Below are 25,744 nucleotides of genomic sequence, written 5' to 3' on the forward strand. Positions count from 1 at the left end.
TGGGTGGAGGTTCCTCAAGAAGTTAAAAATAGAGCTACCCTACAACCCAGCAATTGCACTACTGGATATTTACCCCAAAGATACTGATGTAGTGAAATGCCAGGACACTTGCACCCCAATGTTCATAGCAGTAATGTCCACAATAGCCAAAATGTGTAAGGGGTCATGATGTCCTTCGACAGATGAATGGATAAAGAAGATGTGGTCTATATATACAATGGGACATCACTCAGCCATCACAAAGGATGAATTCCCACCATTTGCTTTGACGTGGATGGAACTGGATGGTATTACACTGAGTGAAATAAGTCAATTGGAGGACAATCATCATATGGTTTCACTTATATGTGGAATATAAGAAATAGTGAAAGGGACTATAAGGGAAACTGAATTTGGAAAGATTAGAGAAGCAGACAAACCATGAGAGACTCCTAACTCTGGAAAACAAAGGGTTGCAGAAGGGGAGCAGGGTGGGTGGATGGGGTGATGGGTACTAAGGAGGGCACTAGATAGGATGAGCACTGGGTGTTATACTACATGTTGGCAAATTGAATTTAAATTTAAAAAATAAACAAATGAAAAAAAAAAAAGAAACAAGTACACTAGGCAAAAGACAGGGAGAGCCTGTGTTTGGGTTGATGCTTTCTGGAGCTGAACAATAAAAATAATTTCTAAATTCCCTTTAAAAAAATAAAGTATTCTTAGCTTCATATTTTCCCTATTTATCATGAATATAATATGCCAATCCCTTCTGGCTTGCCAAGTTTCTGTTGAGAGGTCTACAGCTAGCCTTATAGGTCTTCCCATAAGGGAAGGGGCTTCTTTTGTCTTGATGTTTTTAAGGTTTTTTTGAATTTATTGCTATATTTTTCAAATTTAATTACATTATGTCTTGGTGTTGGCCTGCTTTTGTTGATTTTGATGGGAATTTTCTGTGCTCCTGGATTTGGATGTCTGTTTTCCACCCCAGATTAGAGAAGTTTTCAGCTATGACTTCCTCAAATTAATTTTCTGCCCTGTTTGTACTCTCTTCTGTCACTCCTATGATATGAACGTCATTATGTTTGATGGAGTCACTGAGTCCCCTAAGTCTGTTCTTATGTCCCATAATAATTCTTCTTTCACTCTTTTGCTCAGCTTCATTATTTTTCCATTAGTTTGTCCTCTATATCACTTATTCATTCCTTTGATTCTTCCATCATTGTGGTCATTACATCTAGACTGTTTCCAGTCTCAGTTATTACATTCTTCATCTCTGATTTTTTATTTTTTAAAATTTTATTTATTTATTCATAGACATACAGAGAGAGGCAGAGACACAGGCAGAGGGAGAAGCAGGCTCCATGATTTATTTTTTAAAACTCTTTTATCACTGTTGTAAGGGTCTCCCTGATGTCTTCATGCTTTTTTTACGCTCAGCAAGTAGCCATATGATTGTTACTTTAGATTCTCTATCAGGCATGTTACTTATATCTCTTTCACTTATATCTCTGGCTGTGACCTTATCTTGTTTTTTCATTTGGTTTGAATTGCTCTGTCTTGGCATATTGTCTAAGTCTGTCTTTTTCTCTGTGTTAGATAGAAGAGCTCATTGTATTTCCAGCTTCTGGGAGTAATGGCTTTATGAAGAAGAAGTTATACAGTTTCCAGGGCCTGGCACTTCAGGGAGTGTCCCTGGTGTGTGCTATGTGCACTCTATTGCTGTGTTTTGGCTGCTTTTATCCTTCAGGCCAGTTGTCCACAGAGGTTCTCCTTGCCTGCAGTGGCCAGTAATTGGGTCTTGGTCAGAACATGGCAAGTTTTAACTAGGTATGCTCTGGTCTGCTTGTTAAATGAGATCTGATACTACTTCCACTTGAACTGAGGCCCTGTAGAACTCTCTGTATAGGAGACATGGTGTGGGCAGTGGCTTGTGCTGGTCTTCTGGGGAAAGGGCCTGCTGCACTGGGATTCAGACAGGCTTTACAGAGAAGGGCATTACTGCCAGAGCACGGGGTGTGGGACTTGGTATAAGCAGATTAGGCAGCGAGAGTGTTGTTTACCACAGGTGAGTGGCTCTGTGTTTATGCTGAGAGATGGGGAAATAAAATGGTGCTGGCTGGCTCCTTTGTTCCTGGAGAGCATCTTCCTGAACATTTCCCTCTCAGAGAGGATCCCAAGAAGGGCAAACAATCCCCTCCCTGTGTACACCAAACATTCTACAGATTTTGTTTCCACCCCACTACCTGCCTACTTTCTCTCCAGGAGGAGGATGCTATTCCAGCCAAGCCCACTGACCTTTAAAACTCTAGGCTTTAAGTCCTGCTGTTCGCAAGAACTCACAATTAGCCTCTCCCATTTTCCCAGCTGCTGTCTTTGGGGAAGTGTTCTCCTTGTGTGTATCTCCATGTGCTTCTCTCCCTCTTACCTTTCTCCATGACCAGGGCCCTGTGCAGCACTTGCAATCCTTTTCTCTGTCTCTGCATTTCCTACCTTCCTTGATGTGACATCCTCTCTCCCTTTAGTTCCAAGTATTCACTCTCATTATACTTTTTGTTCTGTTTCCTTTGTTCATGCTACTCTAAATTGCAGCCACTCTGGCAGTTTCAATCTCATGACAGCGGGTAGGATTGACACTTGAAATCACGCTTTCCTGGTGTCAAAGTTGATGCCAAGATTTCCAACCATAGTCAACACGGACAGGAAATAAGTGAACTTTTAAAATGTAAATCTTACAATGTCTCTTCCTGTTTAAATATTTCAGGGGGTTTCTATGTATTCAGGATAAAAAAAAGTCTTTGGTGTGCTGTGTGGAGCCCAGCTTAATTGGGCCCTGTCTATGCTTTCTACTCTTTCATGCTGCATTCTGTCCTCTCCCTACTCATTCACTTGCCTACATTCCTGCTGCAAGGTCTGCTTTCCATTTTTGGTGTCACTATCCCATCCTGGGCTGGGACTGTCAAAACATGCCTTTGTCTCTATCTGGTATGTTTCTCATTCTACGTTCCAACTAATTCTTACTTCTCCTGCAGACCTCCTGAAAATGCCTTTCCTTATTAAGGTGACCTTTTTTGTTTCTTCTGTGTTTGACCTGTCTTATTCTATTTTTTCTCCCCCTGAAAACCATGTTCTTTCTTCATAGCCCTTTATCTACATTTTATTTTATGCAACAAAATGCGAGTTTTTTTCTCTTAGTGGGAACTTGCACTCAGTTTCTAAGACAAGAAATGGAAATGTTTGCAACGTGACATGTGGTGGGGATGTAGAGACATCTTTAGCTTAGTAAGATAAAGTACAAGACAACAATTCAAAGGAGTTCATCTTCAAATACAAAAAAAACCCCAGTGTGTGTTTGTCATCATTCAAACTGACCAGGCCATCTTCCCTATCTCTGAAGACTTCCACCTGCCTCCCTTCCCCAAAGCTCTCACAGTTAGCTTTCAATGGCCTGTTCATTGCACTCAGCTTTTTTGTGATCTACCTTCAGGGGTCAAAGGAATTTTGTAACAACTGTGTAATGCTATTATTTTCTGATGTATTGCCTTCTACCCTCTCCTAATTTCAATGCCAGCACATTTCCCTCCATAGTTATATAATTCCAAGTTATCATTTCTGAAAGTTTTTATCACTGAATTTCCTGTTGTGCCCAGGACATGTCTACGTTCAATATAGTAACAAAACAAGGATGGGATCTACAGGCGAGCCAGGTGATGAAGATCCAATTTCCAATCCCTATTTTACTGCCTGCTTTCACTGACTACTTTGTGTACCATCTGTGCTGGATTTTCTGGGGAGCAGATGCTGAGAAGGAGTCTCCCCAGGGAAGGAAAATACCTGGGAAAGATACAGGGTTGAAACAGGATTGTATAGGAGAAGCCCTTTGACTGCCACACAGGCCTGGAACAGTCTTCTGCACACCCAACAGGGAGCTCCGGATTGTCCATTAGGGGTATCCAGTGTGGGCCAGAGATGGCAAGACCCTTGCTTGGTCATTGACTGGGGGCTTACCCAGAAGAGTGTGGCCTGGCTTGGAAGCTCAATCCGATCACAAAAGAGCACACAGCAGTCCACCTCTGTTGCATCTGGAAAGTGAATCTGTTCTTGGAGAGGTATCTGAACAACACATTTTCACGTCTGTCACAATAGGTCTAAAGGTTTGATGTAAGGATGATTTAAATTGCAAGAGGAAAGTATAACTTTCCAGTGATATACCAAGGCACAACCCATGGAAATAACTACTACCTACAATGGTTTGGGCTACAGGAAAAGCAGATATAAAAAAGGAAATTATTTTAGTGTTATATGCTTGTTTAAAGCATGTTTGAAGGATATGGAAGGTTTAATGAACTAGAAAACACAAATATAAATTAAGTATACAATGCTCGTTTTGCTCATTCCATATATGCAAAAAATGATTGAAGTGATAGGCAGCATGACTTAGAGGAAACACCAGGAACATACAGGAGTCAAATGACCCTGATTTCATTAAAAAAATTTTATTTTTATTGGAGTTCAATTTGCCAACATATAGCATAACACCCAGTGCTCATCCCCCCAAGTGCCCCCCTCATTGCCCATCACCCAGTCACCCCAACCCCCCACCCACTTCCCCTTCCACTACCCCTTGTTCATTTTCCAGAGTTAGGTGTCTCTCATGTTTTGTCACCCTCAGTGATATTTTCACTCATTTTCTCTCCTTTCCCTTTATTCCCTTTCACTAATTTTTATATTCCCCAAATGAATGAGACCATGTAATGTTTGTCCTTCTTCGACTGACTTATTTCACTCAGCATAATACCCTCCAGGTCCCTCCACGTTGAAGCAAATAGTGGGTATTTTTTCTTTCTTTTTCTTTCTTTCTTTCTTTCTTTCTTTCTTTCTTTCTTTCTTTCTTTCTTTCTATAAATTTATTTACTTGTTTATTCAGAGAGAGAGAGAGAGAGAGAGGCAGAGACACAGGCAGATTCCATGCCCGACGTGAGACTCGATCCCGGGCCTCCAGGATCACACCTCCGGCTGCGGGCAGTGCTAAACCGCTGCTCCACCGGGGCTGCCCGTATTTGTCGTTTCTAATGGCTGAGTAATATTCCATTGTATACATAGACCACATCTTCTTTATCCATTCATCTTTTGATGGACACTGAGGCTCCTTCGACAGTTTGGCTATTGTGGACATTGCTGCTAGAAACATCGGGGTGCAGGTGTCCCAGCGTTTCAATGACCCTGATTTCAAATACTGGTTCTGCTTCCATGTTTTGACAGCTACTTCTACTTTCTGAAAATTAGCTTCTTCATCATAAAAGCATGATATTGATAATAGTACCATTTGGTATACTGTGAGGATCAGTGACAATAACAATAATAGCAATAGTAGTTACAGAAGAACAACAAAAGGATCACAAGCTCTAGCTCTTGTGTGCCAGGCATTGTCAAATGCCCAATGCCTTTTTCACATTTTATCCCCACAACAAATCTATGAACTAGATACTAGTCATTTCCCTGATCCTTGAACGATTTCTTTTAGATCTACTACTAACACTGATAAATAAATTCAGTGAGGATACAAAATCAAAATGCAGAAATCTGTTACATTTTATACACTAATAATGAAGTAGGAGAAAGAAAAATTAATAAGACAATCTTATTTTCAATTGCATCAAAAATAATAAAATACCTATGAATAAACTTAACCAAGGAGGTGAAAGACCTGTACTCTGAAAACTGTAAAAGCACTGATGAAAAAAATTGAAGAAGATACAAATGGAAAGCCATCCCATACTCATGGATTGGAAGAACAAATACTGTTAAAATGTTCATAGTCCTGAAAGCAATCTACAGATATAATCCAATCCCCTCAAAATACCAGCAGCATTTTTCACAGAACTATAACAAATAATCCTAAAATTAGTATGGAACAACAAGAGACCCTTAATAACCAAAGAAATCTTGAAAAAGAGGAAAAAGGCTGGAGGTATTGCAATCCCAGATTTCAAGATATACTGCAAAGCTGTAATCAAAGCACTATGCTATTGGCACAAGAGCAGACCCATAGATCCATGGAACAGAATAGAGAGCCCACAAATAAACCCATGATTATATGGTCAAATAATTATTGAGAAAGGGGGCAAAAATATGCAATAAGAAAAAGATAATCTCTTCAAACGGTGTAGTGAAAACTGGACAGCACGTGAATAAGAATGAAACTGGACCACTTTCTTACACCATACACAAAGGCAAACTAAAAATGGATTAACTTTCTTACACCATACACGAAGGTAAACTAAAAATGGATTAACGACCTAAATGACCATAAAATGACCCTAAAACCATAAAACCTAGAAGAGTGCACAGGCAGTAATTTCTCTGACATCAGCTGTAGCAACACTTTTTTTTTTTAATGTTCAGTTAAGCCTCAATAAAATGAGAAAGAATATCCAATTGAAAAAGATGGTCTCTTCAACAAATAGTTGCTGCCAGGGGAGGTGAGCTTCCTTCAGAATGGAACCTGCTCTAAGAATGTGCAGTGAGAAGTAGAAAAAGGTAACCTACATTCAGTCACACTGTCCAGTTCAGGACAGAGCGAAGTCTACAGAGTGATTCATCTCTTCACTCTGTGGGGACTGAGCCAAGTGGTTTCCTTGTTATTCACCCCAGTGTAGACTGAATCCTAAATGCCTTGACATTTCACTGATACTCAATAGAATTAACCATATATATATATATTTTTTTTTTGAGAGAGAGATAGAGGGAAGGAGGTAAGGACAGTGTGGAGGAGTGGGGCAGAGGGAGAGGGAGAGAGAGAATCTTAAGCAGGTTCCATGCCCAGGGTAAAAGCCAATTCAGGACTCCATCTCACAATTCTGAGATCATGGTCTGAGTCCAAATCCAATCAGAGGCTTAACTGACTGAGCCACCTGAGGAGATTAACCATATTATGTTTATTTTACAGAAAGTTATAGAATCAGTGAAGATAAATGATTTCCTCAAATCATACTAATCCAGATCATTTGAATCATAGCTTAAAAGCTCTTTCAATAAAATCAATTGTAATGATACTTTTTTCAAAAAATTTCAGTGCCTCACATTTCCACTACAAATGATCAAAAGTTCTTTGATGGTAGAAAAAGCATTCAGTTTTCTACAACTAGGCTTCACTCTGCTTGCCTTAACTAGTTTCCCACCATCGCCCAAACTGTGCATTCCACCCAGTTGTCCTCTACCTCTAGCTCACCAGCCTTTGCTCAAGCTCTCACACCATCAATCTCTTCCTTCCCAGTTTACAAGTGTTAGTCAGCCTCTGTTTTCACCTCCTATTGGAGACATCATGCTGAACTGAATCTCTTGTGTGAAGAGACATTTATTCCCCATAGGAATAGGAAGGAGCAATGCTCCAGGTGTGTGCTCTTGAGGGTTTTCACCTGAGGTGCCAAGGTCGAGCCCCTTTTAGTCACCAGGCAAAAATATGAGAGAGTGTTTGTGAAGTGATTCCAAGTCCTCCAGGGAGGGATTCTACAGGGCATATGATTCCATGTCATATAATGTTCTAGAATCAAAGCCCTGAAGCACGGACTTGTATTTGTGAGAAGATGGCTTTTGAGTAGAGGTAAAACTTTGACAATGTAGCAAGACATTTAAAGAGACAGAGTCAATAGGTAAGAAAGGGAGGATTCTGCTGTGTGTGTGTTGGTGGGCTTTCCACTTATGGTTCATCTCCAGCTGATCATTGGAGATGCTGTTGAAGTGATGTCTCTGTGCTCAGGATCCTAGACGCAGCTGACACAGCGGAATCAGTAGACTCCTTGGTTTTGATGCTGGTTAATTCCTTTTTCTCTTCTTTTTGGAGAAAAGTTTGGGCAATAAGTAGGGGTATAAGTACTTGGCAGACATTAATCGTCAAATGTTAGAATTTTGCAGCTGGAAGGGAACTGAAAAATAAGTGCAACTTCTACCTCTTCAACTGGTAGGATGAAAACTATTAGGGAGCGCTCTGCTCTGCCTCAATATTCTTTTCCAGAGTTCTCCAAGTCGGCATTGAGGTCCCTAAGTTCCAGAGAAAGGGTGCAGCAACTGCAGTCAGTGGCCCATTACCAGTCATGAATTTTTTTCCCCATAAGATGTTTGTTTATTTATTTATTTATTTATTTTAATTTTTTTTATTTATTTATTTATTTTTTATTTATTTATGATAGTCACACACAGAGAGAGAGAGAGAGGCAAAGACACAGGCAGAGGGAGAAGCAGGCCCCATGCACCGGGAGCCTGACGTGGGATTCGATCCCGGGTCTCCAGGATCGCGCCCTGGGCCAAAGGCAGGCGCCGAACCACTGCGCCACCCAGGGATCCCCCCATAAGATGTTTATTATCCATTCTACAAAGCTTTTCTATTTTACTTACATTATATTCTAAATTTTCCAAATTTATCCACTTTTAAACATTTGTAACTAAGTATGCTTTATTCTTTTCTCTCATTAGAAATGAATTTTAGGTGTTTGATCCTTTGACTATATTTTACTAATTTCAATTACTTTTTGAGATGCAACATATCATTAGTATGGTTAGTATGGACATATAATTTTTACGGGTGATATGGTCAAATTCAGAAATAAATCAACTTGCCTTCCACTGTGTGCTAATGTCCTACTGGTCTTTACTCAAGATGGCATGAGCTGTTTCCTTCTGTTCTGCTGGCTTCCTCATCTCCCACAGTGTATTTCTGTTGGCTTTCAAAACATCACACAAAGGCCAGTAGGCCTCCATTGTAATGCTAGGGTGTCATGAAATGCCTTTGACCTGAGCAAGTCATCCCCCTTCAACCTCCTGTACCTTCCACTGGTGACATGCTATGATTGTGCTTGTTCACACACACTCCCTCCTCATTCAGAAGTATTGAATCCCTCGCAGAAACCTCTCATAGCTCCTTGTTATTACCTCTGCTTGCCAGCAATGTGGTGTGATGGTTTCACTCTTCCCTTTCAATATTCTATTCCTAGATGCTATAGTGGACTTCCTCATTTTTAATTTCCATTACTCATCAAACATTGTTTTAGTATCATTTATGGGCCACGACTGTTGTAGACATTGTGAGTATAGCAAAGATCAAAACAAAATCTTGGATTCCTGGAGTTTATATTTAGCAAGGGAGTTAGACTTTATGTATATATAATATGCAAATATTATCAATATGTAATATCTACATATGTGTACATGTAAAATGTAACCTCCTCACTAAAATATGTCAGTTACTGATAGGTGAGAAAAACAGCCAAGATAGAAGAGATAGGAATTTGAGAACTGAGGTAAGAGTGGAATGCTATTTTGTGTAATGTTTTGAGCTCTCTGTGGAGGGTGAAGCCAATCTGTCCCTGAGGTACCTGAGCCTAGAACATTGCAAGTGCTAAAACAGTATTTATTGAATAATTGACGATTAAATCAATTTCTTGATGAGCAGGGCAGTAGGAGAGAAAAAGAGAGACAAAGACAGAAGACAGAAAGAAAATGTTTAAATCACAGTCACAGAGTGATCACAACTGTATGATTCCTAAATCATTATGGTCACAAAGATTAGCCTTAGAGAACTGACTTAAAATTTCCCATGCAGGCCTGAATGGCTCTCTTGGTTAAGTGTCTGACTCTTGATTTTGGCTCTGGTCATGATCTCCAGGTGGTGAGACTGAGCCCCACCTTGGGCTCTGTACTGGGCACAGAGCTTGCATAAGATTCTCTCTTTCCCTCTCTTTCTGCCCTTCTCTATCCCCTACTCACTCTGTCTTACCCTCTTCAAAAAAAAAAAAAAAAAAAAAAAAAAGCTTTTCATACAGGCCGATCTCAATAGAATTGTCTATGAGCAGTCTTTGCAAAAATCAGTAAGCCTAAAGGCATTCACACAATTACAGATCACCTAAGATAAGTACATCAAACCCCTTTGTCCCTGCCAAGATTTCATATTCAAGCATCACACACAGGCATTTTGAACATGATGAATATTTATAGTAAGTCAACTGCGATATAACTTTGAATTATTAGATGGTTTAAATAATTTTTGTGGGTATCTTTTCTCATTTGTCTACTTTAATACTTTAACTTTTGTATTTAAAATTTTCTACTTCAATAAAATTGAAAAAAAAAAAAAGAGATGATTCTGATAGCCATGACGTAGGAATGGAATCTCAACTATAAAATATTGATGTTGTTTTAAGGCTATACTTAATTTGCAAATTATATACTGTGCAGGTTATAAAAGTATTTTGATAATGTTCAGTGCTTTTTCAGATGAAATTTCTGAGCCAGCCTTCTTCACTTCCTCCTTTTTATTTGATGTTTATTAATCCAAGTGATTTCTAACATCACCAAACTGAATTAAGTCAGGATGTGTTCCTTTTTACATCTTCTGCCAAGAATACCTGGGGTGAATTGCAGACATAGACTGTCAGCACTGGACTGTCAGCATTCTATAATTTGTATACAATGCCCATAAAAACGATATGCTCTCCACCACTGCAATGAAAAGGCAAAATCAAAGTTCTGTGGTTGAGTTCATCCTCTTGGGCTTTTCCAACTTTCCTGAACTCCAAGAGCAGCTCTTTGGGGTTTTCCTGGCTGTTTACCTGGTGACTCTGATGGGAAATGCCATCATTATAATCATCATCTGCTTCGAACAGACCCTCCACGTGCCCATGTACCTGTTTCTCCAGAACCTGTCTGTGGTGGACGTGAGTTTCAGCGCAGTCATTATGCCTGAAATGCTGGTGGTCCTCACCAGGGAGAAAACGTCCATTTCATTTATGAGCTGTTTTGCACAGATGTATTTCATCCTTTTCTTTGGTGGCACTGAATGTTTTCTCCTGGGGATGATGGCTTATGACCGATTTGCTGCAATCTGTCACCCTCTGAGCTACCCAATGATTATGAACAAAAGGGTTTTCATGAAATTAGTAATGTTCTCATGGGTCTCAGGGATCATGGTGGCTACTGTGCAGACCACATGGGTTTTCAGTTTTCCTTTTTGTGGCCCCAACGAAATCAATCATATCTCTTGTGAAACCCCAGCAGTGCTAGAACTTGCATGTGCAGATACCTTTCTGTTTGAAATCTATGCATTCACTGGCACCATTTTGATTGTCATGGTTCCTTTCGTGTTGATACTCTTGTCATACATTCGGATTCTCTTTGCCATCCTGAGGATGCCATCAGCCACTGGGAGGCAAAAAGCCTTTTCCACTTGTGCCTCCCATCTGACGTCTGTGACCCTCTTCTATGGCACAGCCAATATGACTTATTTACAACCCAAATCTGGCTACTCCCCTGAAACCAAGAAGCTGATGTCATTGTCTTACTCACTTCTTACACCTCTGCTGAATCCACTGATCTACAGCTTCAGAAATAGTGAGATGAAAAAAGCTTTGATGAAACTATGGCGAAGAAGAGTGGATATACATGCATTCTGATTGTGCTGAGAAGCCATGTGATATGGTCACTGTCTGAATGAACTTTACTTAAATTTTATATGTGGCTAAATAGTCTATTTTCAATGGTATTAACAAGTTTGCTATTTTTCCGTGTTCCTTTATAGGGTTTCCTGTTTTTAATAGTGCACTGTGGTAAATTTTTAATGTAATGTATAATAAAACAGCTTACATATTCCTGTAGTATGATATATAGGCCATTACTGATTGTCATTAAAATTAGGTCCAATAAACACCTGAGTCTCAACATTTGTATGTACTGATTTTTTATTTCTGATACATATTACAAAGTGATTCCAATGGGACAAAATTATGTGTCACATTAACATGACAGTAACATTCTTTATAAAACTGTAACTGATAACGGCCAGACACAAGGGCTCCATGCGGAGATGTAAAAATGTGGACTATTAGGTCCCACCCAAGACTTAATGAATTAAAATCTGCTATTTAAAAGGATCTCCAAGTGACTTGGGTGAACTTTCAATTTGGAAAAGTATTGGTGTACAGTGTAGCTTTATCTTTAAAGCAAAGATGAATTCCTTGTTCCTTTACTACTCCTCTGCCATCAGATAATCGGAGCTCACATTGTCCCATATTCCATCTGATAGACAGCTTCCTGAAACTGTGGTATATTTTTGGGATCCTCTGATCATCCATGCCTACCTGCTTATCTCATGTCAGAGATTTTTCAGGGACTCTCGTACCAGCATACCCACCCAACTCTCTTTGCTGCAAACAGCAGGATGATTGCTCTGCCCTTGGGAGTGTGCCTCTTGCGATTCTCAGGTGTGGTTATGGTATACATCAGAGTCACGGGGATGGAGATAAGGACACAAGTTGCTGGCCCCACACAGACTGTCTGTTTCAGTAGATCTGTGGTGGCACCTGCTAATTTGCATTTAGAATAAGTTCCCTGGTAGTTCTAAAACTGTTGATCCGGGGACTATGATGTGAGGACCCTAAGTCCCAGAGAACCTTTCTAGCTTTATCTGAACTGCCTCTGTGGAGTCCCCTCTGATTCTTCATGCATCATGTTTTAACCCTCGTTGTTTGTGACAACCCCTTCACGTATTGTAATTTTGGATAAGATATGTACTAGTTTCTTTCAAGATGAAATTTAGGTTTCTGTTCTCATTGGTATTGTCATTTGGGGGAAATTTCTAGGATGCTAGTGCCATCTTTACCCCAACTTTTGTGATGTTGCATTTCATTTTGTATTTTTAAATAACACCTTGCTTTTAAACTTCTACAAAAGTCATCACTTTCTAAAATTTAAAGAGTACATAGATTACAAAATAATGTAAAAGTCTCAAAAGCACCTGGACTCTCATTCTTGATATCATTGCCAGAGGCCATCACTCTGCATGGTTTCTGTCCAGGCTCTGATTTTTCCTATGGGTGTCCGAGGACTGGGTATGTGTACATACATTTATTTTTATCAGAATAGGAGGAGGGAGAGTTTCCAACTAATCCATTGTGTGTAATATTTCAAGGTATCACTTATGTCTATATGGATATTGCTTTATTGTTTTCAAATAAGTGCATCACCTTCTAAATGAGTAAACATAGTTATGTGACCAGTTTCCTCAAGTGGGTGTTTTACTTCCAACTTCCATTATTATGAAACTGTTTGAACATCCTTCTACACATCTGGTTGTGTGTTTATTATATATAGAATTTTAGGTAACAGAATTGCCAGATCGAAGTGTGCATGCTAGGTTACTAAGGTGGTACTATTTTAGATTTTTCTGCAGTTGGGTTATTCCAACCACCTCCTCCAACAGAGTAGGAGTGTCCCTTTGTAAGGTTCTTGCCAGTTCTAGACATTCTGTTCCATAATGCTTTGTTCATCTGACTTGTATTTTTATTTACTAGCAAAACACATTATTCAAAAGCTACAGTAGATTCCAACCACTCTGATAATCACACTTGGAGCTTGCTATCATTCAGAGCCAGTCTATGCAGTCCATATTTATTATGGACTTTTTCTCAGTATAGGCTTTATACTGTTTTGTTTTTATTTTTAAGACCTATCCAACAAATCCTTGATTCTTAGATAATTCTTTTAAATTTTTGTTTTTCAGTATAGATTTAGATAGGATTGAATTTATTTCTTCCTTAAATGTTTTGCTACATCCACTAAGCATGAAGTTTTCCTTTTTAACCTATAAAGGTTAAATTGTCAATTTCACATCTTGAATAGTTTTGAGACTGTAGGTTTTCTGTTCTTGTTTCAATTTGGATAAGTTCTATAATTTGTTATAATTATGATATTATTATAGTAAGTTCTATATTCTGAGAATACACATAGTCTAAATTTCACATTTGTGGCACAATATTTTTCCTAATGTCTACATGTTCTGTGGTGATACCGTGTTTTAAAATGCCAGGTAATGGTTATATTTCTTTTTCTTTTCTATCATTTCTTAGACCAAATATGGATTCGTGGTTTATTGGATTCTTCAAAGAAGCATGTTTGGCTTTTTTGACTCTATGTATGCTTACTTCCTATTTCATTAAGACGTGCCTCTTCACCAATAATCTTCCAGACCTATTTCCTGTGTTTTGTTGTTCCTATCTAACACCTGGAAGTGCACACTTACTTCATTGTTTTCATGCTTACTTCAGTGCAATAGAAGCATTCTGGCCTTCATTCTTGTTTTGTGTAACATATTTTCTAATTTTCTTGCCTCGTCTTCTTTTCTCACATGTTATTTAGACAAGTATTTCTCAGCTTTAAACATGTGGTTGTTTTCCAGTTATATTCAATTATAGAGTCTCAGTGGAAGAGTACTGTGATCACACAATCTCCTGTATAGTGTTCAAGGGAACAGTTGTTGATCTTTTTTTTTTTTTTTTTTGTGGCCCAATATACTGTCAGATTTTTGAATATTGAGCGTGATTGAAAACTATGTGCTTTCTTTCCAGTGCTGGCTGCAGAGTTCTCTATGTGTACTAGACTAAAGTGTGATGGGAATATTGTTCTACAGGTTTTTATGTGTTTCTTCTAACCGTTATGTAAAGAGGTGTGTTATAGTCTCCCACTATGACTGCCAGTCATTTAAGTTTCCTTGTGGTTCCGTCAATATTTGCTTGATCTATTTTGCAGCCATATTATTGCTTACTTGCAGATTTCAAATTGTTCTATCTTCTTGGAGAGAGTTGTACCTTTTCTCCTTATGAAGTAACTCTTCTTATCTCTAGTAAAGCTTCTTGCTCTGAAGTCTGCTTCTTCCCATAATAATATAGTTACATAAATTTCCCTTGATCAGCATGTGGGAATCTCTCTCTCCATATTTTATTTTTTAAACTTCCTGTGTCCTTCTGATTTAGATGCATCTCCGCTGAGGAATGCTGTGGAGAAAAATAAATCAAGATAGTAGAGTTAGGGTTGGAGTTGATTGTCACAAATGTTGACTTGGGAGGAGTTCCTGGAGAAGCTGTCCCTGGGAAGAAGGGACATAAGGGAGTTAGCATTTTGGAGAGTAATAGTCCATGTTCAGAGAAAAGCATGGACAATAGCTATGAGATGGGGACAGAGTTGTTGGATTTGAGGACTAGCAAGGAGGCCAGTGGGGCTGGATGAGAGTGTCCAATGGAATGTGGTAGAGTTAAGCTCAGAGAGTTCTAGGGAAATAGATCTTTAATACATGAGTTTGGCTTCTAACCAGAAGAGGAGAGGGTGCTATTGGAGGGTTTTGAGCAGAGGCAAAGGACGAAGAAAGGAGAAGTTGAGAGGCCATGGCAGTTATTCAACTTGAGAGACAATAGTAGCTTGGACCAGGGCGTTAGCCCAAGGAAATGTAGAATGTTCAGATTTGATACCCAGTATTTTGAAGACAGAGCCACAGGTAGGTTATGGAGTTGATGTGATTTTGGGGGAAAAACGACTCCTTGATTTTCAGCCCATGGAGCTGGAAGCTCTGAGCTCCTGGTCCCTGAGATGAGGAATGTTGATGGTGGATCAGGTTTAGGAGAAGACTGGGAGTACAGTTTAGGACATATTAACACATGAAAATGCGATAACTTCATTTGAAAGTGTTATCTCAGTAATCTGAATTTCATTTCCAGCTTCTGGCCAGCTAAAGAGATATTTTTCTTTTATGCTTTGTGCTGTTGCTCTGCTATTTTATTGCACAGTATGCTATGTCTATCACCCCCAAATATTCGGAGTTATTGACATATCCTTCCTACACGTATATAATGACCCTTTGTAAATATTCCAAAAATATTTTGGAAGGAAAACATAAAGTTAGCAGCTTCAAAAGTAGTGTACTGTCTTACAATTACTGTTATTATCATATGTTAAATCAACATTCTTTTCTTATAACCTTTCATTTTTATATCTTTCTGGTCTATCTTATTGGTGAATCATGGGGGTAGGTGTGTTAGTATTTCTACATTTTGATTCTTCTTTGATCTATTTAGTACTATTGGCCATGAAATTATAATTTTATATTAATATAACTTCCTTTTCATCCCCTTTTGCATGTACCTGAATTGTTTCTGCACACTCTTCATTCATGTGTACTACACCTAGTGGAAAGTGCACAAGTGCTGACTAAATCTTGATGACTCCTGGGAAACCACACGTCACCTGTGTTACCACCACTGACATCAAAAACGGAACATGTATGACAGAAGCCCGCATGGGAACTCTGGTGTATGAATCATAGAGAATGCATATCAGGCAGCATTTGCCAGCCTGGTGATGGGACTGGCTCATGCCTGGGGAGTAATTCCATCATAGTGAATGACCTAGGAGGCATCCCAGGATTGGAATGTGAAGTGAAAATTCCTTTACCTCAGGATAATGGCTACATTTCCCACTGGATACAGAGTAGATAGAATGAATCTCTGGGTGCTGTTGACTGCCTTACTGCTGCCAGGGGAGGTGAGCTTCCTTCAGAATGGAACCTGCTCTAGGAATGTGCAGTGAGAAGTAGACCAAGGTAACCTGCATTCAGTCACACCGTCCAGTTTGGGACAGAGCCAAGTCTGCAGAGTGTTTCATCTCTTCACTCTGTGGGGAGTGAGCCCAATTGTCTCCTTGATTGTTCACTCCAGTGTAAGTGGATCCCTGAATCTCTTGGTTTTCATTTATATCCAATGAGATTTACTGTATTATGTTTATTTTGTAGAGAGAGTTATAGAATCAGTGAAAAGTAGTTCAGATTACTTGATTTATAGCTTAAAAGTTCTTTCAATTTAATCAATTGTAATGATTTTTTTTCACAATTTTCAGTGACTATATTTCTTCTACAAATGATCAAAAATTCCTTGATGATAGAATGAGCATTTAGTTTTCTACAACTACGCTTCACTCTGCTTGCCTTAACTAGTTTCCCACCATCGCCCAAACTGTGCATTCCACCCAGTCGTCCTCACCAGCCTTTGCTTAAGCTCTCACACCATCAATCTCTTCTTTCCAGTTTACAAGTGTTAGTCAGCCTCCGTTTTCACCTCCTTTGGAGACATCATGCTGAACTGAGTCTCTTGTGTGAAGAGGCATTTATTCCCCATAGGAATAGGAAGGAGCAATGCTCCAGGTGTGTGCTCTTGAGGGTTTTCACCTGAGGCGCCAAGGGCAAGCCCCTTTAGTCATCATGCAAAAATATGAGAGAGTGTTTATGAAGTGATTCCAAGTCCTCCAGGGAGGGATTCTACAGGGCATATGATTCCATGTCATATAATGTTCTAGAATCAAAGCCCTGAAGCACAGAGTTGTATTTATGAGAAGATGGCTTTTGAGTAGAGGTAAAACTTTGACAATATAGCAAGACATTTAAAGAGACAGAGTCAATAGGTAAGAAAGGGAGGATTCTGCTGTGTGTGTGTTGGTGGGCTTTCCACTTATGGTTCATCTCCAGCTGATCATTGGAGATGCTGTTGAAGTGATGTCTCTGTGCTCAGGATCCCTAGACACAGCTGACACACCGGAATCAGTAGACTCCTTGGTTTTGATGCTGGTTAATTCCGTTTTCTCTTCTTTTTGGAGAAAAGTTTGGGCAATAATTAGGGGTATAAGTACTTGGCAGACATTAATCGTCAAGTCTTAGAATTTTGCAGCTGGAAGGGAACTGAAAAATAAGTGCAACTTCTACCTCTTCAACTGGTAGGATGAAAACTATTAGGGAGCGCTCTGCTATGCCTCAATATTCTTTTCCAGAGTTCTCCCAGTCGGCACTGGGGTCTCTAAGTTCCAGAGAAAGGGTGCAGCAACTGCAGTCAGTGGCCCATTACCAGTCATGAATTTTTTTCCCCATAAGATGCTTATTATCCATTCTACAAAGCTTTTCTATTTTACTTACATTATATTCTAAATTTTCCAAATTTATCCACTTTAAACTTTTGTAACTAAATATACTTTATTTTTTTCTCTCATTAGAAATGAATTTTAGGTGTTTGATCCTATGACTATATTTTATTAATTTCAGGTCACTTTTTGAGATGCAACATATAATTAGTATGGCTAGTATTGACATATAATTTTTACGGGTGATATGGTCAAATTCAGAAATAAATCAACTTGCCTTCCACTGTGTGCTAATGTCCTACTGGTCTTTACTCAAGATGGCATGAGCTGTTTCCTTCTGTTCTGCTGGCTTCCTCATCTCCCACAGTGTATTTCTGCTGGCTTTCTTTTTCTGCTGGCTTTCAAAACATCACACAAAGGCCAGTAGGTCTCCATTGTAATGCTAGGGTGTCATGAAATACCTTTGACCTGAGCAAGTCATCCCCCTTCAACTTCCTGTACCTTCCACTGGTGACATGCTATGATTGTGCTTGTTCACACACACTCCCTCCTCATTCAGAAGTATTGAATCCCTCGCAGAAACCTCTCATAGCCCCTTGTTATTACCTCTGCTTGCCAGCAATGTGGTGTGTTGGTTTCACTCTTCTTTTTAATATTCTATTCCTAGATGCCATAGTGGACTTCCTCATTTTTAATTTCCATTACTCATCAAACATTGGTTTAGTATCATTTATGGGCCACGACTGTTGAAGACATTGTGAGTATAGCAAAGATCAAAACAAAATCTTGGATTTCTGGAGTTTATATTTAGCAAGGGAATTAGACTTTATGTATATATAATATGCAAATATTATCAATATGTAATATCTACATATGTGTACATGTAAAATGTAACCTCCTCACTAAAATATGTCAGTTACTGATAGGTGAGAAAAACAGCCAAGATAGAAGAGATAGGAATTTGAGAACTGAGGTAAGAGTGGAATGCTGTTTTGTGTAATGTTTTGAGCTCTCTGTGGAGTGTGAAGCCAATCTGTCCCTGAGGTACCTGAGCCTAGAACATTGTAAGTGCTAAAACAGTATTTATTGAATAATTGACGATTAAATCAATTTCTTGATGAGCAGGGCAGTAGGAGAGAGAAAAAGAGAGACAAAGACAGGAGACAGAAAGAAAATGTTTAAATCACAGTCACAGAGTGATCACAACTGTATGATTCCTAAATCATTATGGTCACAAAGATTAGCCTTAGAGAACTGACTCTTAAAATTTCCCATGCAGGCCACAGTGCCCGAATGGCTCTCTTGGTTAAGTGTCTGACTCTTGATTTTGGCTCTGATCGTGATCTCCAGGTGGTGAGATTGAGCCCCACCTTGGGCTCTGTACTGGGCACAGAGCTTGCATAAGATTCTCTCTTTCCCTCTCTTTCTGCCCTTCTCTATCCCCTACTCACTCTCTGTCTTTCCCTCTTCAAAAAAAAAAAAAAAAAAAAAAAGCTTTTCATACAGGCCGATCTCAATAGAATTGTCTACGAGCAGTCTTTGCAAAAATCAGTAAGCCTAAAGGCATTCACACAATTACAGATCACCTAAGATAAGTACATCAAACCCCTTAGTCTGTCCCTGCCAGACTGTATATTCAAGCATTACACACAGGCATTTTGAACATGATGAATATTTATCGTAAGTCAACTGCGATATAACTTTGAATTATTAGAGGGTTTAAATAATTTTTGTGTGTATCTTTTCTCATTTGTCTACTTATAATACTTTAACTTTTGTATTTTAAATTTTCTACTTCAATAAAATTGGAAAAAAAAGAGATGATTCTGATAGCCATGACGTAGGAATGGAATCTCAACTATAAAATATTGATGTTGTTTTAAGGCTATACTTAATTTGCAAGCTATATACTGTACAGGTTATAAAAGTATTTTGATAATATTTTATGCTTTTCTGATGAAACTTCTGAGCCAGCCCTCTTCACTTCCTCCTTTTTTAAATTTTTTAATTTAATTTTATTTATTTTACTTTTTTTCACCTCCTCCTTTTTATTTGATGTTTATTAATCCAAGAGATTGGTCATTTCTAACATTGCCACACTGAATTTAGTCAGGATGTGTTCCTTTTTATATCTTCTGCCATTAATACCTGGTGTGAATCGCAGACACAGACTGTTAGCTATTGGACTGTGACTTCATCATTTGTATTCAATGTTCATAAAAACGATATGCTCTCCACCACTGGAATGAAAAGGCAAAATCAAAGCTCTGTGGTTGAATTCATCCTCTTGGGCTTTTCTAACTTTCCTGAACTCCAAGAGCAGCTCTTTGGGGTTTTCCTGGCTGTTTACCTGGTGACTCTGATGGGAAATGCCATCATTATAATCATCATCTGCTTCGAACAGAGACTCCACGTGCCCATGTACCTGTTTCTCCAGAACCTGTCTGTGGTGGACGTGAGTTTCAGCGCAGTCATTATGCCTGAAATGCTGGTGGTCCTCACCAGGGAGAAAACGTCCATTTCATTTATGAGCTGTTTTGCACAGATGTATTTCATCCTTTTCTTTGGTGGCACTGAATGTTTTCTCCTGGGGACGATGGCTTATGACCGATTTGCTGCAATCTGTCACCCTCTGAGCTACCCAATGATTATGAACAAAAGGGTTTTCATGAAATTAGTAATGTTCTCATGGGTCTCCGGGATCATGGTGGCTACTGTGCAGACCACATGGGTTTTCAGTTTTCCTTTTTGTGGCCCCAACGAAATCAATCATCTCTTCTGTGAGACTCCCCCAGTGCTAGAACTTGCATGTGCAGACACGTTTCTGTTTGAAATCTATGCATTCACTGGCACCATTTTGATTGTCATGGTTCCTTTTGTGTTGATACTCTTGTCATACATTCGGATTCTCTTTGCCATCCTGAGGATGCCATCAGCCACTGGGAGGCAAAAGGCCTTTTCCACTTGTGCCTCCCATCTGACGTCTGTGACCCTCTTCTATGGCACAGCCAGTATGACTTATTTACAACCCAAATCTGCCTACTCCCCAGAAACCAAGAAGCTGATGTCATTGTCTTACTCACTTCTTACACCTCTGCTGAATCCACTGATCTACAGCTTCAGAAATAGTGAGATGAAAAGAGCTTTGATGAAACTATGGCGAAGAAGAGTGGATATACATGCATTCTGATTGTGCTGAGAAGCCATATGGTCACTACCTGACTGAACTCTACTTAAATTTTATATGTGGCCAAACATTCTATATTCCTTGGTATGAACACGTTTTTTATTTTTCCATGTTCAATAATAAGAATTTCTATTTTTCAACAGTTTAGTGTTAATTTTAATACAATATATAATAAAACAGTTTATCTGTTCCTCTAGTATGATAATCAGCCCATTATGGATTACGTCATTAAAATGAGGTTCAATAACCTAGAGTCCCTATATCGTGTGTACTGATTCTTTATTTCTGATGGCAATCTTCACAGTAATTCCATTGGGGCAAAAAGTTTGTGTCACATTAAGATGACAGTAACATTCTTTATAAAACTGTTACTGAATTACAGCCAGATACAAGGGCTCCATCTGAGATGTAAAAACGTAGACTCTCAGGTCCCACCCAAGACTTAATGAATTAAAATCTGCTATTTAAAATGATCCCGGGGATCCCTGGGTGGCGCAGCGGTTTGGCGCCTGCCTTTGGCCCAGGGCGCGATCCTGGAGACCCAGGATCGAATCCCCCGTCGGGCTCCCGGTGCATGGAGCCTGCTTCTCCCTCTGCCTGTGTCTCTGCCTCTCTCTCTCTCTCTCTGTGACTATCATGAATAAATAAAATCTTTAAAAAAAAAAAAAATTTAAAATGATCCCGAAGTGACTTAGATGCACTTTAATGTGGAGAAGCATTGGTGTATAGCGTAGCTTGTATCTTGATGACAAAGAGGAGTTCCTTGTTCCTTTACTACTCCTCTGCTATCAGATAATCAGAACTCATATTGCCCCACATTGTCATCCTAACAGACAGCTTCCTGAAACTGTGGTGTATTTGTGGGATCCTCTGATTATCCATGATTACCTGCTTTTCCCTTATGTCAGAGCAGTTCCAGGGAAGCCTGTAACACCAGCATATCCACCCAACTCTCTTTGTTGCAAACAGCAGGACAATTGCCATTCCCTCAAGGGTGTGCCACTTGTGTTGATTCTCAGGTGTGGTTATGGTATACATCAGAGTCACAGGGATGGAGGTAAGGACACCATTCACTAAGTGTGGGGTGCTGGCCCCACACAGAGTGTCTGTTTCAGTAGATCTGTGGTGGCACCTGCTAATTTGCATTTAGAATAAGTTCCCTGGTAGTTCTAAAACTGTTGATCCAGGGACTATGCTATGAGGACCCTAAGTCCCAGAGAACCTTTCTAGCGTTATCTGAACTGCCTCTGTGGAATCTCCTCTGATTCTTCATGCATCATGTTTTAACCCTCATTGTTTGTGACAACCCCTTTCACGCAGTGTAATTTTGGATAAGATATGTACTAGTTTCTTTCAAGATGAAATTTAGGTTTCTGTTCTCATTGGTATTGTAATTTGGGGGAAATTTCTAGGATGCTAGTGCCATCTTTACCCCAACTTTTGTGATGTTGCATTTCATTTTGTATTTTTAAATAACACCTTGCTTTTAAACTTCTACAAAAGTCATCACTTTCTAAAATTTAAAGAGTACATAGATTACAAAATAATGTAAAAGTCTCAAAAGCACCTGGACTCTCATTCTTGATATCATTGCCAGAGGCCATCATTCTGCATGGTTTCTGTCCAGGCTCTGATTTTTCCTATGGGTATCTGGGGACTTGGTATGTGTACATTGAAGAACCACCCCCCCTCAGTAGGACCAGCTCTAATCCAGAGGCAGCCCATCCAGGCGCCTTCCTGTAATTTTAGCAACAAAAAGCATTCTGTTTGTGATAAGAAAACCATTTCCCCCCACGCTCTGATTGAAATGTCCCTGAATAGGTTCATGTTGACCTTCTGAGAAATCAATAACCTGAATGCTATGCGACTCCCGCAGTTCTTTTGTCTTTAAGCAGTTTTTTTGCTTTTAAAAGATGCCTGTAATTGCTAATCGGGGCTCTCTTCCTCCTCGGAGGCGGAGGCCGAGAGCCCGTTTGCGCAAACTTTCAATAAATCCTCTTGCTAATTGCATCTGCCTGTCTGGGGTCTGAGTCTCTGGGGCGTCCCCCGGGACACGTTGGCACCCGTGAGCCAGGGTCCAACATACATACATTTCTCTTTTTCAGAATAGGAGGAGGGAGAGTTTACAGTCTATTTTCCAATTATTCCATTTCACAGAATATTTCAAGGGTATAATTTTATGTCTGTATGGATTTTGCTTTATTGTTTTAATAAGCGCATCGCCTTCTAAATGAGTAAACATAGTAATGTGACCAGTTTCCTCAAGTGGATGGTTTACTTCTGACTTTCACTGTTATCAAACTGTTCGACATCATTCTACACATCTCGTTGTGTGTGTTTATTATAAATAGAATTTTAGGAAACAGAATTGCCAGATCAAAGTGTGTCATGCTAGGTTACTAAGGTGGTACTATTTTAGATTTTTCTGCAGTTGGGTTATTCCAACCACCTCCTCCAACAACAGAGTAGGAGTGTCCCTTTGCAAGATTCTTGCCAGTTCTAGATATTCTGTTCCAAAATGCTTCATTTATCCGATTTGCATTTTTTTAAAAAAGATTTTATTTATCCATTCAAGAGAGACACACAGAGAGAGGAAGAGACACAGGCAGAGGGAGAAGCAGGCTCCCTGAGGGAAGCTTGATGTGGGACTACATCCCAGGACCCCCGGGATCATGACATGAGCCAAAGGCAGACCCTGAGCCAACAAGGCTCCCTGATTGGCATTTTTAATTACAGGAAGTCACAAACATTATTCAAAAACAAAGCTAGATGACAACCACCCTGATAATCACTCTTGGATTCACAAGCTACTCTCTGCAACCTTTAATTCACATATTTCATTATGGACTTTGTCTCCAAATAGACTTTATGCAGCTTTTAAAGATACATTCACCACCACTAGATTCTTAGATATATTTCTAAATGTTCATTTTGCAGTATATTTGGAAACCAAAGCAAAAGTAAACTATGGTGACTACATCAAATAAAAAACTTCTGCACGATGAAGGAGGCAATCGACAAAAGCCAACCTACTGAATGGGAGAAGACATTTACAAATGACACACTTGGTAAAGGGGTTAATTTTCAAAATATTTAAAGAACTTTTATAATTCAACACCTCCCCCCCAAACGAAATCCAATGAAAAAGAGGCGGAACATATGAATGAACATTTGATCAGAGAAGACGTAAAAGATGCTTAACATCACTCATCATCAGGGAAATGCAAATTAAAACTATAAGGAGCTATCACCTCATGTCAGATGTCAGTCAGAAAGACTAAAATTAACAACATAAGGAACAACAGGTGTTGGTAAGGCTGTGGAGAAAGGTAAACCCTCTTGTGCTGTGGGAATGCAAACTGGTACAGTCACTGGAAAACAGTGTGGTGGTTCCTCAAAAAGCTAAAAATAGAACTACCCTATGATCCAGTAATTGCACTATGGGGTATTTACTCCCAAGATACCAAACACTAAATCAAAGGGATACATCACCCTTATGTTTATTTCAGCATTATTTACAATAGCCAAATTATGGAAAGAGCCCAAGCCCATCAATAAACAAGAAGTGGCATAGACACCACACCCCCCCACACACACAATGAAATAATAGCCACAGAAAAGAAAAAAAAGAATGAAATCTTGCCATTTGCAACAACATGGTTAGAGTTGGAGGATATAATGCTACTGAGCTAAGTCAGTCAGAGAAATACAAATACCATATGATTTCACTCATCTATGTGGCATTTAAGAAACAAAACAAATGAACAAAGTAAAAAAGGAGACAAACCAAAAAGCCAGACCTTTACCTCTAGAGGAAAACTGTTGGTTACCAGAGTGGAAGTGGGTGGGGAGATGGGTGAAACAGGTGAAGGGGATTAAGAGTACACTTCCTGTGATGAGCCCTGAGTAGATTACATAGAATTGTTGAGTCACTATATTGTACACCTGAAACTAATGTAGCACTCTTAATTATACTAGAATTAAAATGTAATGATTTTTTATGTAAAAAATCATAAGGAAGAGAAAAAAATAATCTTTTGGATCTTTAGGTACATCGATTATGCATGCATTGGATCGTTTTTGTTAGCTTTGCCAGTTTATATTGTTTACATTGATCATATTAAACTGTGTTCATGGGGACACCTGGGTGGCCCAAAGGTTTAGCACCTGCCTTTGGCCCAGGGCGTGATCCTGGAGACCTGGGATGGAGTCCCACATCGGGCTCCCTTCATGGAGCCTGCTTCTCCCTCTGCCTGTGTCTCTGCCTCTCTCTCTCTCTGTGTGTGTCTCTCATGAATAAATAAATAAAGTCTTTAAAAAAAACTGTGTTTGTTTTGGTTCATTTTGCTTGGTTAATCTTCTCTCTACCACTAAGTTTGAGTAGTGTCTATTCTCTTTTTCAATACTTCCAATATGGACATCCTATTTGTGACTTCAAAAAAAATTTTTTTGACACCTATCCTGAACACTGCTAGCTAAGGTTTCATCAGTTTCTGTTGTTTTGCCTGTTTTCCCTGAGCATGTGTATTTTTTGCTTTGTGCTCTTCATTACAGAAGCAGTAAGGTCGTAACATGGTAAACATTCTTGGCAATGTTTTTGCTGATAAATTGTATCCACTTTCTGACCACATCCTTGAGATGAGTATTTTATCCATGGCCTACTTTTCCTGTTCCATTCCTCCTTTTACCCTTTAGTTTCTGGGTATTAGTCTGGCTCAGGACCTCTCTGGTATCCCAGAAGTGGAGCAAAGTGTACTCTTTCTGGACCAGCCATGTACAGAATGTCTGTTTGGAAATGGGGCCAGGCCATGTTTCTTTCACAAGTCACCAGGAACTAGCCATGGTGAACAGTAGCAC

General features: G+C 39.3%; 2 protein-coding genes across 2 annotated transcripts; both read left to right on the forward strand.

The window, feature by feature from the left end:
• Positions 1-10,478: 10,478 nt before the first annotated feature.
• Positions 10,479-11,423, forward strand: LOC121475924 (olfactory receptor 10A3-like). Its single transcript, XM_041729592.1, has one exon. The coding sequence runs from the start codon at positions 10,479-10,481 to the stop codon at positions 11,421-11,423; it is 945 nt and encodes a 314-aa protein (XP_041585526.1).
• An 8,504-nt stretch (positions 11,424-19,927) lies between these two features.
• On the forward strand, positions 19,928-20,890 carry LOC121475923 (olfactory receptor 10A3-like). Its single transcript, XM_041729591.1, has one exon. It carries the CDS (start codon positions 19,928-19,930, stop codon positions 20,888-20,890), a length of 963 nt encoding a protein of 320 aa, XP_041585525.1.
• The last annotated feature ends 4,854 nt before the right edge of the window (positions 20,891-25,744 follow it).

This window comes from Vulpes lagopus, chromosome 15 (assembly GCF_018345385.1).
Source record: "Vulpes lagopus strain Blue_001 chromosome 15, ASM1834538v1, whole genome shotgun sequence".
NCBI lineage: Eukaryota > Metazoa > Chordata > Mammalia > Carnivora > Canidae > Vulpes > Vulpes lagopus.

Coding starts and splice junctions, on each gene's coding strand:
- LOC121475924 (XM_041729592.1), top strand. CDS start 10,479: ATGAAAAGGCAAAATCAAAGTTCTGTGGTTGAGTTCATCCTCTTGGGC.
- LOC121475923 (XM_041729591.1), top strand. CDS start 19,928: ATGCTCTCCACCACTGGAATGAAAAGGCAAAATCAAAGCTCTGTGGTT.